At 44.6% G+C, this 17516-nt stretch overlaps 1 protein-coding gene across 2 annotated transcripts in view; it reads left to right on the top strand.

The window, feature by feature from the left end:
* MYO7A (myosin VIIA) overlaps positions 1-17516 on the top strand; it is a 61980-nt gene that overhangs the window by 6522 nt on the left and 37942 nt on the right. Inside the window, exons 4-15 of one of the 2 annotated variants that reach the window (XM_015645297.1) lie at positions 1367-1384; positions 4208-4392; positions 5803-5924; positions 7678-7820; positions 7922-8035; positions 8843-8996; positions 9664-9740; positions 10987-11106; positions 12322-12464; positions 12836-13046; positions 13531-13666; positions 14076-14182. In XM_015645297.1, the coding sequence (XP_015500783.1) occupies positions 1367-1384; positions 4208-4392; positions 5803-5924; positions 7678-7820; positions 7922-8035; positions 8843-8996; positions 9664-9740; positions 10987-11106; positions 12322-12464; positions 12836-13046; positions 13531-13666; positions 14076-14182 (1530 nt within the window). The remainder of the gene's footprint in view (positions 1-1366; positions 1385-4207; positions 4393-5802; positions 5925-7677; positions 7821-7921; positions 8036-8842; positions 8997-9663; positions 9741-10986; positions 11107-12321; positions 12465-12835; positions 13047-13530; positions 13667-14075; positions 14183-17516) is intronic. The other variant, XM_015645319.2, reaches the window with a different exon arrangement.

The following is a 17516-nucleotide window of genomic DNA, read 5'->3' as shown; positions in this document are numbered from 1 at the left end:
CTTTTCAGCTATGCAAACAGAAGTGCCTCTCAGATGCTTTAGAGTTGACTGGAGCTTGGATATCATAGAGGAGTTAATGTTGAAAGAAAATTTTAGGCTGGGTGTCTACAGTCCAACCTCCCCGAGCTCCGAGCACATCCGTCATCAAGGTTAGGTGCATTACTCATGTGGATAACTGAATTCAAGCAACCTGAATGCCACTCAAGAAGTACTGATGGCCAATAATTTGTAGCTGATTGGCTCATTCAAGGAACTTGTGTTTACCCATTGAGCATTGCCCTTTTTTCCCTTGTTTGTGGGCACCCTGTGATGGCACAAAGTGGATTCCTGCTGCTCTCTCTGGGAAAGTTTGGATCGTGTTGGTTATTTTGTCAGTGGTGTCCATGTGTCTTTTTTGGGGTGTCTGTACTACCCAGAAAATGCCTTTGCCTCTCCAAGTGACCAGAGGTCCTCAGATCCAATTCCCTGTGTGCAGTATCGGATTGCCTGTGAATACACCAAGCTCCTTCCTGAAAGCTCTATCTTTGAGCTCCCTTGTCAAGCTATTCACAGGCATACAGGAAGATTAGGAGCACAAACAAGCACTGGGCAAATTGTCATCCTAATAAGGGCTGATGCAAAGGGCATCTTCTGGCCTGGAGGTGAGTGTGGGTGGTGATTTGGCCTGAAGTGACACAATAACCACATCAGTTTCTCTGCAAGTTCTTCTGGTCTGATGGTGACAGTGCAGTGCATCCTACAGAGTTCCTGCCTAAGGGATGGCCACATCCCACAAAGACATTTGCATCACAGAGGTTCCACCTTACCGTGTCTTGATTGCTCCACACCACTAATGGCTTTAGAGTGCCAGCCCAAGAACTGGGCACAGCACAGCAATTAGTGCAATCTTGAAATCAGAATGACACTCTCAAAATGACAGAGAGTACATAGCTTGATAGAGAGGTATGCAAACCACTTCTGTCTACAGGTGTGTAGTTGGAGGCTCAGGAGCCCAACCTTAGATTAAGGTTGCACTTAAGTGGTTAAGAGTGATGGCACTAGGAGGAGTAGATTTGTGTCAGATGTGGTAAATATTGATGACAGTTTTGCAAAGCCAAGGTACCATATGGATGCCATGTGTGCAGGGGACACCCAGTCTGCTGAGGTGCTTTTCTCTGTGGTATAATTAGCCCTGTCTTAAAGATAATGAAGTTTTCACTGCTTGAAAGGAATTCTGAGCCTGCTGTGTAAGTGATTGCTTTTCCAATGGGACTTCTGTTCTTCTGTTCCTCTTGTTTCCTTGTGTCCTTAGCTTTGTGGAGGATGTGGTTCTGCTCTAATAAAATATAATTTCCCTTTTTCTTCTCCCTCACATTTTACTCATAAGACAAACTGCGGCGGGAGGGTAAGTATGACTCTTGGCAATGTCATTTGCAATTGCTGCCATGCCTTCCACTGGATCACTTTTTCTGTTCACCATTGTGGCCTTCTCATTTACTTCACACCACCATTGCTGCTGCTTTGTAAATGCACTGAGAGCAACCATCTTCTCTGTGCAGAGCTTGACCCACATGGTGAAGTTGTGACAACTTCCCAGAGCTGGAAAGTCCCCAACCTGTGAATGTGGCTAAAGCTTTAAGCTTCTCCGTAATGGCCTTAACTTGAAGGGAAGAAATGTCTGCAGCAAAATATGAAAAACTTCAACAAGGGCTTCTTGCCCTTAGTTTTGCTTGCATACAGCAAGAGAAAATATCTTGAGTACAAAGAGAGTCAGTCTGGTGGGGAGTTTGGACTTGTGAGTAAGGTTAAATCTCTTTATCTGGAGATGAAACCAGTGCCTGCTGCTGCTCTCTAAGGGCTGCCAAAATGCAGTAATGTTTGGTAGAGCTTTAACCCCATAACAATCCAGATGAAGTCAGCCATGGTGTTCTGGGTAGCAAGGGAAGCAGGCTCAGAAAGGATTTGTTTGGGGCTAATTAAAATGTAGGTCATGCAGGCAGTAATGAATTTGCTGTGAGATGTGGTTCCTGTGGTCAGCTACAGCAGAGTCCCTGCTCTCAGTGGAGCTTTATTTTTCCAACAGAAAAGGGCTTTGACATCATCCAGCAATAGAAACCAGTGAGCTACTATTTCTTTGGAAGTGCCCTTTGGCCCCTCATCAACAGAGTGAACAAAGTTTTGCCTTCTGTCAGCTGTGAGAATTGGGAAAATTGTGATTATTTATCAACTAGGAATGACCTACGAAAACAAGCAATAGTACAACAGTTCATGCTGACAAAGTGTTTTGTAGATCACAAGGGAAGGGTCAGTGAGAGCATCCAGAAAACATTCCTAATGGTTAACACCTTTAAAAGCCTCTCTGTTTACATTTCTGACAGGGCAGACCAGAGTGGCTGAAATGGAGGGATTTCAGAAGCCTCTGAAAGGAGTTAGGTTTTTGGTTTTTTTTTTAAAGAGGCTCAAAAAAAGTGAGAAATGTCCCTAAAATTAACCTGGAATAAATAAAGAGGGAAAGAATTTTTCAAATATCTTAGATAGGACTCAAAGGAGTCTTCATTAGGGATCTTGATGTCATAATCCCATTTAGAAATTGAGCTTCCTCCTTCTCTGAGCACTGAGGTTTCCTGTTCTGTTCCCTTTGAAGGCTTCTCAGGGATGTCTCTGCTCCCTTTTTCAATACCTTCTTTTTCTAAAATCAAGTCTACATGATTTCACAGCCAATTTCTACCCTTTGGACTTATGACAACATTGTTCTGGAGCTCAATGAGCTTTTTTCCCTTACTGACACATAATCCCCTGTAACAGAGAAGAGTAGGGTGTCCTTTCCCAATTACCACTGCAAAGTCAAACCTCGCATGAGATTGAAATGAAAGTTGCTCTCTTGTGTTGGCCATGAGACTAGAAGGTGAGGAACCCCTAATGGATTTCATCATCCCTACTATGGGACACAATTGCCACCTACTGGCTGCCTTCAGGAGGCCCAGACTGGTGGCAAGTTTTGTGTAGATGGTGGCAAATTATTTCTTCTCCCCAACGACCATCCTTGGCTGTGGCACTTTGCTGCTTTGTGCCAAAGCCTTACTGGCTTTAGGCCATGCAGATGAAAAACCATAAGGATTATATGAATGTTGAAATTACTTGTTTTGTTTCCTGAAAAAATATATGCAGTAGTGAGAGAACTTTCACAGCTGGTTCTACCCAGGAAAGAAAGGTGAGATTAATTTTGTAACTTCAGTTGCTAAAAATTAACCTAGAGGAAGTTAATTCCAAGAGGAAGACTTGAATTCTTTGAAGTCACAGAGTGAAAGTAGCCTTCATCTCATGCCTCTTGGCTAACCCAAGGTGGAGGCCCGTTGACTCACCTGCTCTGGACACTGACTTTTAGACAGATGAAACAGGGCAAGGAAATCCTTATTCTCTGCCTTGAGCTTGGGATGTGGCCAAACCTCCTCGTCACTACATCTGTGCAACATAACAAAGCTCATGAGTACTTTGATGAGAGGCTTGAGAGAAACAGCTTTTGGAAGGGCAAAAATGAAAGAGCAAGATGCTACAGAGGAATTTGCTACCCAAGGCCCAGGAGAGCTGGACCAAAGGCCATTTACAAAGTTTCAGAGATAGATGAGAAGGAATATGTCAGGACTTTGTGGGCAATATCCATCTGCACAGGACAAGGTTTAAACTGAAGTGTGGAGAGGTTTGGCTAGGCAGAGAGGGTAGCGAAGAATGCATTGCAGAGGGAAGCTTAGCAGCTGCTGTGGATTGATGAAATCAGGTTAGATAGTCATCTGAAAGAATGGTTTGGATCCAACTGGTCCTGCTGTGAGATATGGGAATGGTTGTCAGGTTTCTTTCATCTATGGTTTCCCATCATACTTGCAGTGCAGTAGATGTGTATGCATGTATGCTGGCTCTGGTGATAATTTTGCAAATATGAGCTTCTCTTAAGACTCTGAATCTTAAGTGAGAGCATGCAAAATATGAATTAAGGCTTGAAACCATGCTGTGCATAAGCAAGGCTGAATATGAACTGATTTAGGTATTTTGGGACTTCTGTTCCCATTTTACTCCAGGGTCCCCCTGCAAGCATCTCTGACTTGAGCATCATCTTTCATCCAGCTTTTAAAAAGCCTTGATTTTTCTGGCCTCCATCCACATCCCATGCAAGCTGCAAAGTCTCTCAGCTACACCTCACTGTCCCCATAACCTTCATGTGCTTCTCCTCCAGACATACACAGGTTCAATACTGGTGGCAGTAAACCCCTACCAGCTCCTACCCATCTACTCACCTGAGCAGATACGCCTCTACACCAACAAAAAGATTGGTGAGATGCCACCACACATCTTTGCCATTGCTGACAACTGCTACTTCAACATGCAGCGCAACAACAAGGACCAGTGTTGTATCATAAGGTGAGTTGCTGAGTTTCCAAGTGGGCCAAATCCTGAGGGCAGGTGCTGAGCAGATGCAACATGCTTGATTTGGAACAGCTTATCAGATAGAATCAGACACTGAACGACTGATTAGATCTTCCATCTGCATATTCCTGGTGCAGAGGTGGTCTCTGTTCGCAGTCACTGTTCCTAGCAAAGGTGCTTTATCAATACTTTAGTATTTACCCTTACAACACAATAGATTTCATGTTTATTTTTAACCTCCACTTTTAAATTAAAGCTCAATACTCCTACAGACATCAAAAATGCAACATTGATACTTTCTCACAAGGAAGGGCCAGGGACAGGCTTGGTCATTCAGACTCCTGAACTGTGTCTCCATGCATGCTCTGCTCTGGACCGATCAACCTTGGGTATCAAGAAGTGCCTGGTCACAATTACGGGTATAGTTCCCTCCAGTATCTGTCCCAAATGGTTCTATCAGCCCTCCAACATGATCCTATAAATTCTGAACCCACAGTCTTTTTCGTTTGAGGCACCCTTTTCCCCAAGGCATGCCTACCCTAAGTTTCATTGAATAAAAAACCGTAACTCTGGAACATCCCATGTGCAGTATTTCAGATACATGAGTCTGAAAAGGCCATTCAGGAAGGCTTATTTTCCTGGTCTAAAAAAGTATTATGTGGGGCCCATGGGAGAGTTAATGCAGTGTGGCAGTGGCCTGAAAAGTGAAACAATTTTCCCATGAGGCCAGGGCTGGATACTTAATGTCAGGAAGGTCTGTTTTGGTCACTTATTTTGGCTACCCCATGTATCAGATGCACCATAGACTCACCCAAATATTTCTGCTCAGCCCCTCACAAGATAACTGAGGTTATCTTTCAGTGAAAAATTTGAGGAATAACTTTAGTTTTCCTGCCCCATAAGCTTCTCCTCTCCCACCTGCTCCTTGTTAGAACAAGCCTAGGAGACCTGTGAAGTCCTTGCTGTTAAAAGGCTGTATTTCACAGTCTGCTCAAGACTGGTGATGAAGATGTCCCATGGGAACATGGGATAGCTAGATCCTGGACCACAGGGTCATGGTCTGGTGATCATACCTGGAAAAGCACTGACTGAAAGTACTTCATGACCCTCTTAGTGCTGATTGAATGACAACATTTGCTGGAGATACTGAAACTCAAGCAACAGCTTGGGCCAAATGGAACACAGAGCAAATCTGGATCTTGGCTGGAAGCTGTCTGGTACCATGCCCTACCATTTGTCCCAGAACCGGTCCTTGGGATGGTGGAAACCCATCCTTAATGGTCTCATCCTGCCTATGATAACAGCAGAGACACAGAGACAGAAGTTCCTTTGGAGACAGAGGGAGGGACATTGGCAGGGCGGCAGCATGGCCTTCACTAACCTCCACTCCTGTTGTCTTTGCAGTGGAGAATCCGGAGCAGGGAAGACAGAAAGTACAAAACTGATTCTGCAATTCCTGGCAGCAATCAGTGGTCAGCACTCCTGGATTGAACAGCAGGTCCTGGAGGCAAACCCCATCTTGGAAGGTGAGGCCTCAGATAATAAAGAATTTTTTTGCTGAAAAAAATAAAAAACAAATTCAGGAACCATAAAATATAACCAAATGTAAATTGCTTATGTCACACTTCGGGTTTCCAAAAAAGTGACAAAACTTTCTTAAGTACACCTGTACTAAACACAGATTCTTACCATCTGAATTGATTTTTCACAAGACTAATATTCTCTGATTTGAGCTGTTAGAACCTGTTTTCCTCTCATATTTTTGACAACTATTATTGAAAACAAAGCATTTCAGCTGACCTGAATTATTTTTTCAACTGTTTTGTTACTTAAAAATTGGGAAAAAAAAGTTGTTTTCTACTTAAAACAGTACTTTTGTTCCCCCCAAAAAATCTGTAAAAAACCCTGAATTTTACCTAATTCTGTGTGTAGGATGTAAAAGTGCTGATTAATACTTTTTTGTGCATCTGATGTTCAATCAAAGCTCTTTTGAAAAATCTCACCACCTCTTCCAGTGCTGGACTGCATGCAGAGCATCAATATCCCCTCAGTGCTGCATTCAGCTAACTAATTATTTGCTTTTTTTTTGGCCATAGGTGCAAAAATCCTATTCTTATTCTTTGATGGTTCCATAAAACATCAGTTCAATAGGACCTAAGCTTCCCAGCACCTTGTGCTGGCTGTATACAATAGCAAATCCCATCTTTTCCTTCCAAGATCAGTGAATGGCAGCAGAATGCAGAAGAAGAAATAGAGGAGTCCAGGAAAGAACCAGATAATGAGAATCAGCTTGTGGCCTTAATAGGTTCATTGGCAAGCTGTTACTGTGATCAACCCCACTATTTTAATTGGATATCTGTAAATTAAATAGGTTATCTGACCCTCTTGACCCAACATGATGCTAGATATGCCTTTTATGCTTGTGCAGAAAAATCACATTTTCCTTAAAGTATAACCTTGGGGTTGTTCTCTAATGATGGAGGTTTGATCAGCCTGGTCTAGTGGGAAGTATCCTTGCCCTTGGCAGAGGGGATGGAACTAGATGATCTTGAAGGTCCCTTCCAACCCAAACCATTCTATGATTTTTACATTCACTGCTTGGTAAATAACCCTCTAGGAATCAACAGAAATGTGACAAGCACACAGGACACTATTGAATATGCATTTAGTCCCTGCTGAGATTCAGGAAAGAGAGGCTCTGTAATTCAAGCACATGTCCATCACCTGCCAGAAATCCTGGAGCAGAATTGCAGGCTTAGGGCACTCATTCAGACCCAAAAGAGGATGGACATGGGTACCTTTCTCTGCACAGTCTGTTTGCAGGGAGAAGTCTCCTGCTGGAGGTTGGCTAAGTTGTCTGTATTTCCCTTTTGGATGTATTTTCCCTTTACTTTCCTTCTCAGTCATCAAATCACTCACCAGCATCTCTGTCATTTTCTGCACAGTGTCACCTTTCACACCGCTGCAACTCTTGCTCAACTCTCTTCTATTTCATCAGCTGCTGCCAAAGTCCTGCTGCCCTAGCCCTTCTTCCTGGATAAGGTGACCCCATTCCCAAGCTTTCTCCTCTGTTCTCTCTCTCTATTTCCAAGGACAGTCATCCAATATACATCTTGTTTCCTCACACTGAGAGGAAATTGACCCAGCCAAACTTAAGGGAAGGCTTTGGGGCTGCTTTTAACCCTCTCAGCTTCACTCTTTTGACTTTTTTCCTCCATGACACCAGATCCATCATCCTCCCTACATCAGATCCTCTCTAACTCACCGTAATTCTTGCAGCTTTCGGGAACGCGAAGACCATCCGTAATGACAATTCCAGCAGATTTGGGAAGTACATCGATATCCACTTCAACAAAAGGGGAGCCATAGAGGGGGCAAAGATTGAGCAGTACCTGCTGGAGAAGTCCCGGGTGTGCAGGCAGGTAAGGTGATACACCTGCAAGGCGCGGGAGCTGGCGCTCAGGCAGCCAGCCTTTGCTGGGCTGTTCTCCTCGCAGAGCTGACACCTTCTCTTCTCCTGCAGGCCCAGGATGAGAGGAATTACCACGTGTTCTACTGCATGCTGAGAGGAATGACCATGGAGCAGAAGAAGAAGCTGGGTCTCGGGAAAGCCACAGACTATAACTACCTTGCGATGGTGAGACAGCAGTGAAACAGAGGTTTGGTGGTGAAAGGTTCTTAGCAAGGGAGAAGGAAAAAAGAGGTGCTTCTGCAGCCAAGAGCTGCTTTGCTGGTTGTGACCTTCCTGAGCCTTAGCCACAAGGTTTGACGGATCTCTTTGTCTCACCACCACAAGGCTCGTAGTCTTAGTGGAAATCCTTAATCCCTGTGTCTAGACCAGGCTGTTTCCACACTTTCTGTGAAGTAGGACACAAGCTTGGATGGGATGGTGTATGGTGCCCATGCCACGTGTTTGGAAGTAACCAGGGTGTTAGATAAGACCTGCTGCTCTTGAGGCAGCGGTATAATAGAGTGCTTGTCTGGATGGCAGGCTGTCAGCAGAATATGGGGCTGAGCTGTGTGTGCTCCAGGTGTCTGACAGAGCCAGCAATCTCCACCCCACTCTCTATATACCAGTGTTGATATCCAGAGGAGCTGATAGAAGCAGGTGTAATTAAGGCTGGTGGGTCATCAGCAAGGCTGGGACCCAGCTTTCTAACTGGATCAGTGGGAGCCTCTAGCTCTCTATCCCCATCTCAGAGAGCTTCTTCTCTTCTGCTGATAGCAGTCAGACACAGGGTACTGGGGGACAACAGAGTAAGTGTAGGTGACAATGCTGAGCACTGAATCATAGATTATGACAAAGGACAGAGCCAGATCCACAAGTTCAGCATCCCTTAAACAAAACATTGCTGGTTCTGGGGGAAGACCTGATAGCTGAGGGTTACACCCCAGTGCTCCCTGGCTTTGCCCCATGCAGTGTGTGCCCTGTTTGCCTCCCCAGGGTAACTGCACGACCTGTGATGGCAGAGATGATAGCAAGGAGTACGCCAATATCCGCTCCGCTATGAAGGTCCTCATGTTCACCGACACCGAGAACTGGGAGATCTCCAAGCTGCTGGCTGCCATCCTGCACATGGGCAACCTGCAGTATGAAGGTAAAAGGACAAAATACAGGGACATGGTCCAGTGCACTGCTGTGCTTTGTTCTGCATGCTGACAGGGAGCTAAGCTTAGAGATGGAGGGCTGCATCCAGAACACCTGCCATGGTGCCATGCCAGGGACTCAGGTGTTTTTTGTGGCATTTGTAAGGACAAGGAGTAAGGAATAATTCCACCTGCCCACAGCAGGGCTGACAGGCTGCAGTGTGCTCAATGACATTCATATTTTCTGAGTGTTGTGAGGTTGAATATGGCCACAGGCCATTCAGTAGACTTGGGTTTTACAAAGAGAGACTAATGGAGTGTTTGATGGGTGCCTGCCAACCGTGATTGGATACACCTTTGTAAATGTACCAAACTCAGCTGTAAGAAATGACACAGTGATTTAAAAAGCCTCTTTGGAAGAGAGAAGCCCAAAGCACTTAGATGATAGAAACATTTCTACATTCTTTACTGTCTGATCTGGCAGAGCAGAGTACAGGTCCTTTGCAGCCAGCAGCAGGACTCCAGCAGATGCGTGAAGTTTTCTCTTCCTTCTGATGGCCAGATTTTGCCAGGACATCACACAGAGGCAGTGGAGAACAACCCTTTCCCTCACCCTATCCACTTTCTGCAGAGACATGTCCCTTGCTGATGGCTTTCCCTCTGTTTTTCTTTCACCAGCTCGGACCTATGACAACCTGGATGCCTGCGAGGTTGTTCAGTCAGCATCGCTCATCACCGCAGCAACGTTGCTAGAGGTGAGTGGCCCTGCAGTGCTGCTGTTCCCTTTCTGATTCGATCCCAGGTTTTTAGCATTGTGGCAAAGCTTAATCTGAGCCAGCCTCTCCTTGCACCACCAGCTCTAGGAGGCTGAAGAGGTGTGGGTGAGCCATATTGTGTCCTGCATTGGGAGCATGAAGGTGAAAGTCTCCATCTGGGCGGAGTAGCCAGAGGAGGTTACAAAGATCCTCAGAGGGCTGGAGCATCGCTTCTATAGAGACAGGATGAGAGATTTGGACTGTTTCAGTCTGGAGAAGAGAAGGCTCTGAGGACAGCTTAGAGCCTCTTTCAGTACCTAGAGGGGCTATAAGTGAGCTGGAGGAGGGACTTTTGACAAGGGCTTGGAATGATAGGACAAGGGGGAATAACTTCAAACTGAAAGAGGACAGGTTTAAATTAGATATTAAGAAATTCATCACTGAGGGTGGTGAGGCACTGGAGCAGGTGGCCCAGGGATTTTGCATCTGCTCCACTTGTGGGAATGTTCAAGGCCAGGTGTGATGGGACTTTGAGAAACCTGGTCTAGCAGAAACTCTTCCTGCTGGGGAGTTGAAACTATATGATCTTTAAAGATGCCTTCAACCCAAACTATCCTATGATTACATGATCAGAATATCTGAATTCCCCTTCATACCAGCAGATAGAAACAGACCCTCTGGTGACACATCAGAGGGCACTGGTGGCATGTCCTAGAAAGGGCATACAAAATACCTCAGTCCCTGAGGCAGGGTGTTTCCCTCACTGATATAAAGTCTGTAATGGTACTTGGGACCAATGTCATATACACCCTGTGTATCTGAAGTGAGGTGAGATGGCTCTCACTTAAACCATCCATGCAGTGACTGGAGCATTCTTCAGTGGCCTTCTCAAGAGCTAACAGGGATCCCTCAGGGCATCTCATCTCCATAGGCACTGCTGGTCCCAGAGTGTGATCCACAGCTCTCTGCCCACTTAGAGAGTGGACATTTCCCTGAAGAAGTGTAACAAGGGGTCAAGGTGATGCAAAGCTTTCACCCATGCTGGTAGCATACAGCTTTGCAGGTTTTGCTTTGCTTTCTCATCCTGTCTTCCCACACCTCATTAACATCTCATGCTAAGTCACAAGAACACCTTCCAGATTAAAATACAGTAGAAAAATGTTAGTTTTTCTCTCTGAAAATGCCTGTGTCTTCATTTGAGGTACCTCCCCTGTACAGCAGCTGTGTTTGGTGTTGTCTCTGTCAGGTTGAGCCCCAGGACGTGATGAACTGCCTTACCAGCCGAACTATAATCACAAGGGGCGAGACTGTCTCCACCCCTCTCAGCATGGAACAAGCGCTGGATGTGAGAGATGCTTTTGTAAAGGTAAGTCTTAGGTCATTTCCTTATGCCTTCTGTTGAAAAGCTGAAGAAATCTGCCCCTTCTGAGACTGGAGCATCCACTTCACAGGGAAAGGGTCTCGCTTGGTGCCCGTATGAGCTCAGATCAGCAAACGCCCTTGAAACCATGTTCTAATCGGGATGTACAAAGAGTTGAGATGGAAGGAGTCTAGGTAACCTGCTCTGCAAGGGATTTGCAGGCTGGGCTGGAGATTGTCTGTCTGTACTCAAGGGGACCTGCAGAAGGACCCAGCATTCTGAAATGACTGTACCTTAGCTGCAGGAAAGATCCTCTGCTGCTGTAAATCACTGCAACTCTACCAACACCTCTAGCACCCACACCTGAATTTCAGGATTTGGGAGCATAAGCAGCAGTAAATACAGCTGAGCAACACAAGGCCAGGGATAGAGCAGTCCAGAAAGCATCAAAGCACTTAGAGCATCTTGAGGCTTTGGAGTGATGAAGGTTGATGGGCTGGGTGTGCATCACTGCTGTGCTGTTTGCAGCCCCATGTAAAATTGCGAGACAAGCATTATTGGCATGCTTCGGCCGAGTTGAGTCCTCATTTTATCTGTGGGGAATTGGTAGATCAAGCTGGTTTGATAGCTAACTAGCCTGCAAATCCTGGCAGTGTCTTCTCTAGTGGTGAGGGGCCTTTGAATTGGGCTCCCCTCTTGGTCACACTGGTGTAGCTTATAAAAGATAGTAATAGTTTAGAACATGAAGTTCTGGAATTACTGAAGCAACAACATCTGTGTCATTAGGTCATCAGACTGTTCAGCCAGTGCTGCAATGTTTCAGTGAGCACCTTGTTCAAGTGAGCAAGATGTTCTTGCAGCATAACATGGCTCTGCTCTGCTGGTCTAGAGAGAAATGTGTGGAAATCAAGGAAGGGACTATCTGGCTTCACAGCAAGCCCATAGATCCAAAATTTATCACTATCCAAATTTGGGTTTTTTCTCTCAGTTGTCTTTTAGTTAGGCTTTCAGGTCTGTTTTTCTTGACCTACATAATGGTTCTTGAAGCTTTAAACCATGCCAAGAGTCTGGCACAAACATTGGTGAGCACGTCCTCAGGGACTGTCTGGTTGCTGGCCATGCTCTAGGAGATCCCATGCCATCAAGGCTGAAGTGGTGACACAGCCTAGCAGGACAAACTGCTGAACTGTCTCAGTGAGCTCCATCTTTGGGATGTTGCAGGGAATTTATGGGCGACTTTTTGTGTGGATCGTGGAGAAGATCAATGCTGCAATTTACAGACCTCCTTCCCAGGAACTCAAAAGTATCAGGAGATCCATTGGCCTTCTTGACATCTTTGGCTTTGAGAACTTCACTGTGAACAGGTATGGAGCCTGCAAAAGGAGAACCAGGTCTTAATCCTCCTTCACAAGCCCAAGCTCAAGGTCTTGCAGTCCTTTCACCTCTCCTGAAGTGAACTGGACTGGGTTGGACCAAGCTTTTTTCTATATGAGAAATTATCAGAGCTAATGAATTGCAGCAGACAGTGGAGTCCCTAAACTGATTTAGACCACACACATAACATTGTTTTGTGAGAAAAACTGATATTCTGAACCAATAAGGCAATTCTAATCCAACAGCAGCCTTACTGAGTGGTTGACAAAGTCTGAGAGTACTGCTCCAAGCATGAAGAGAAATGTAGAGAAATTAACCAGGGTGGATCTAAAGTGGCCTTTTCTTGACCTTCCCTCCACAGTTTTGAGCAGCTTTGCATTAACTTTGCGAATGAAAACCTGCAACAGTTCTTTGTGCGCCACGTCTTCAAGCTAGAGCAAGAGGAGTACAACCTGGAGAACATCAACTGGCAGCACATCGAGTTCACTGATAACCAGGATGCCTTGGACATGATTGCCATCAAGCCTATGAACATCATCTCCCTCATTGACGAGGAGAGCAAGTTCCCCAAGGTGTGTTTTGGACTCAGCCTTGCTGCCAGTGACTCTCCTGATTTTATCCCCTTTGCACTCACATGCTGGCACCCTGTGAGAGATCTGCTCAGCCCCAAGCACACATTCACCTGTGGCCTGCCTATTTATAGTTTTTATTGTTCTTTTAAATTTTCTTCCATCAGTGTCACAGCCATACTACAGCAAGAGCTTCTGATGGGAAAATATGCCTGCAAGAGGCTCAAAAACATCTACTGGCAAAGTTTAAGAGAAAATAATGTTAAATATACTCTTTTTGGACCATTATTTTGAATACAGCACTACATACCAGTAATATTTAATACATTTCCTAAATTTCTGCTCTTGACATATCTTCTCCAACATATCACTTCCCAACTTAAATGCACATCATTACCAAGACAGGAAAGAAAAGTGCTATTGACTGGAAAATTATTTCAATGGGAATAGCCTTGGTTAAATGTCAGATCTTTTCATACATGTACAGGGTACAGATGCCACCATGTTACACAAGCTGAACTCCCAGCACAAGCTTAACACCAACTATATTCCTCCGAAGAATAACTACGAAACCCAGTTTGGCATTAACCATTTTGCTGGAATTGTTTACTACGAAACAAAAGGTATGGGGCAGCTCCTAGGGCACTGCAGGGGGAGAGGGGATGTTTATGGGCAGAGAAGCTGCTGCTGTGAAGAGCAGGGCAGGGTGGTAGTCCACAGTAGTGTCAATGTATTCCTTTTCTGGTTGCAATGACTTGACCCTCCAGCTGTGCCCACGGGCTGCAGGGTTTGGTGCTGTTTCATTTGTGTGTGCCTGTGACAGCATGGCAGTGCTTTGCACCACTGCATCTTTAATCCAGTGTAGGATGTGCCTTCATCTTCCTTCTCATGGTCCCTCTCTGTCTCCCTGCTCATTACTCCCATTACCTCACCAAGAGCATCCATTAATCCAAAAACCCAGAAGCTGCTTGCAGCTCACGTGCTGACCATATTGCACTGTGTCATCTTTGTGTTGTCCCATTATTTCTCTAGGTTTCTTGGAGAAAAACAGGGACACGCTGCATGGAGACATCATTCAGCTGGTGCATTCCTCAAAAAACAAATTCATCAAGCAGATCTTCCAAGCAGATGTGGCAATGGTAATGCAGGCGGGAGAAGATCTTTATTCACAAGGAGGGGTGTTTCTGGAAGGGGTGGAAGATTTGCAGTCATATTGCTCTCATGATCTTTGGGGTGTTTCAAACCTGTTAGTGAGAGTCAGCCATCAGGAAGTGTTAATGCTGTGTCATGGGTGCATCCACACTCACACCCCCAGTTCACTGCATTTGGTTCATCAAATATTATTATTTTGCTTTGATTGCCCCTCTGAATTGCTTAGGGATTGGAACAATCAGGTTTGTGATTGTAGAAATCTGAGAGAAGAGTAACTGTGCCTTCCAGTTAGGTCATCCAGATGTGTGTATAATAGAATGAGAAGTAAACTAACAAGAGGGCAGTTTTAGATTAGGTGTTAGGAAGAAATTCTTACCCGTGAGAGTGGTGAGATACAGGCACAGGTTTCCCAGAGAAGCTGTGGATGCCCCATCCCTGGAAGTGTTCAAGTGTTCAAGCAATCTGGTCTACTGAGAGGTGTCCCTACCTGTGGCAGGATGGTCGGAACAACGTGACCTTAAAGGTGCCTTCAAACCCAAACCTTTCTATGAGTCCAGGAAAAAGCTAAATACTTTTTGACCTGAGTAGAACAAAATGACAATCTCTTTTGTCCTTAAGCACTGTAGCAGGACTTGAAGTGAACAGTTGTGTTTTACTGTTACAACAGCAGAGAGAGGAAACACCAGTTATGAAAGCTGAACTTCAAAATCCCACTCCTCCAGGACGTTTTGTGCTTACTCCATGCTCAGTGTGAGAGAAGACTGTGTACCTTGAAGTTTCAGAGAAAGGCAGAGTTATTGCTTTAACCCTTTCCACCTCATGTGAGCATTTATTACTGGAATACCAGCTTAAATGCTGAATTAGTGACCATTTCACCTTTAATAACACAAATGCATGATATATTCTTCAGGAAGTTGAACATCTAAATCTCTCTACTTAGCCCTGCTCCCAAAATTAAAGGAGAAAGTGTTTTAAAATATCAGTCTTGCAGAATCTGAAGGTCTATACAGATCACTCACTATGGCCAAATCCCCCAATCTTTCCCAAGGCAAAAACCATAGGACTGCAGAGGGTGTGGGGATAACATTTTTCAAAACAAACCATTTTTTTGGCAGAGGCCCATTTGCAAATGCCAGCCAATGCCACTGATGGACAAAGGGACTTAGGGACTTTCAGGAGTGCCAAGTTGTAAGTGCTGAATTCCTTTACTTTCCAAGGGAAAGAAATGTTTTCATTCCCAAGACGTTTCTTCGAATGTGCTATGTGCTGTTTTGCAAGCTCTGTTCATAACCTTTAGCCATTCAGTTTTGCTCCTGCTGAAATTAATGATCATTATCCTTTTGACTGCGTTAGGAATAAGAGAACATTTATCAATTACTAATTAAGCTACCAATTGGCATGACACTCTTGTTGGGTTCAGAGCTATCCTCAGAAATGGATACTCCTGTTGAAGTGGACACTAACTCCCTTAGCATCAGTGCTGCTGCTTACTTTGCTTTTTACTGCTTGTTCCTCGCTGCTTTTTATTTTTGGTGTAAGCTTTGCAGTTGACCTTGGAAGTGATTTCTTTCTTCTTTGGGCAGAGCAGAGATGCACTCTGGGGCATCAGTGGAAGGGTTTACACAGTCACACAAGCTTTCTCACAGGGATCCCTACCAAAGCATCTTTAAAAGATGCTGGAAGTACGTAATAGCAAAGTTGAGATGTCTGCCTGGATGTTGCCTAGGATCTGAGAACTGAAACCTTTGAAAGCATCAGAATCCTTTTTTTGTTTTGTAACATAAACCATTCGGGATTTTTTTATAGTTTCACTAGACATCTTCAAAGTCTGTCCCAAGTGGTAGTCTCTGCGCTTTGATACTTTAATGATATCTGGTTTCCTTTTTGGAATGAGAGATTTTTAGCTTGACATCATGGAACTGTAAGAAGAGCCAACACTGTGTAGCAGCTCCCCTAGTCATGCACAGTGTCACAGTGAACCTGCAGAACACTCATTCCCTGAACACCACCACAGAACGGTTCTCAGACAAGCAAGATCCAGCATGGGGCTGAGATGCTTTTGCCATTGCTTTCCACCAATGTTCAGTAATGTTTTCAGCCCCTTTCTTAGGACACGTGCCCCAAAACAAGGAGCAAGTGAGCCTGGGTCATGGAAACTGACTGCATATACCAAAGAACTGTGCTGAAGTGTCCTTGGAATGTCATGGAACTGTGCATGCCTTCCCCAAGCTTCAGTGAGGCAATCTGTGGAGGAACTTTCCAGAGACACTCGGGCTTGGTCAATCAAATACAACATCTTCTCTTAAAAAGAAACAAGTGACTGCTCTGCTAGGGGCTAAATCAAATCATGAGGCATTTTGCTCAGCACCTTCCAAACTTTGGTCCTCAGGAGATTATTGATGAGTTTGTAGGATTTTGTGAGTCAGTTAAAAGTCCACATCTGCTTTACATTCAGTCTTTCAAATGGGGTCCTTATATTCCAGAAACTTGAGAAAGCCACAGATCAGAAAGATTTGAAAACCGGTTGAGATTGTATATTTGAACATTGTAATAACTGTTTGGTCCCTGAAAGACCTAATATTTGTACACAGTGAAACCTGTGTGGTGAACTGGGTGTTTCTGGAACAAATGGGGCTGGAAAGTCTCATTTATTCACGGTCATCACAGAGAAGGTTTATCTGCATGTGTTTGCTGAACAGGAACATTGCTTTGAGTGGTGCCAGGTGAAATTATGGATTGAGTGGGAGGTGTACACTGTTCCTCTGAGAAATCAGCTGGTATGGTCTGGCAGCACTGCTTGCTCAAGGAACAGGTAGAAGGAGCAGTGGAGGATGGAACCCTGTAAAGTGAAAAACAAATGGGAAACTAGGGGGGAGAGGGGGGGGCTTTCCCCATGGGAAACATTTACATTCTATGAAAAATACCTGACTTTTGGGATTAAAATTAGGAAGGGAGGAATTTCTTTAGAATTTTTGTGTTTTGTCCCAACACCTTCCCAACCACTGTATATTGAAAGCAGAGACGTGTGAAGAACAGTGGGAATGGCTGAAATTGGATGGATAAAGAGTGAGGTTAAAAAAATGTACGAAGTTTGTTTCCAAGAAGCAAGAGCTAAACACTGGCAGCTCCCTCAGATTCAAAGAAGTGAACATCAAGACAAAGGAGAAAAGCCAGGAGAGGTTTAGACCAAAATCTAAGAATTAATGCATTTTGTTCATGAGATTAATGTATTTTGTTCATGAGATATATAACAGCTGGACTTCCAAGACTAAAAATGTCAGGCTCCCATTTCAGTTATTCCTTCTTTTCACTGTTTGCTCT

The sequence above is a fragment of the Parus major genome, chromosome 1 (genome assembly GCF_001522545.3).
Source record: "Parus major isolate Abel chromosome 1, Parus_major1.1, whole genome shotgun sequence".
Classification (NCBI taxonomy): domain Eukaryota; kingdom Metazoa; phylum Chordata; class Aves; order Passeriformes; family Paridae; genus Parus; species Parus major.
The sequence above is the reverse complement of the archived record's forward strand: the minus strand, read 5'-3'. Positions and strand labels throughout refer to the sequence as shown.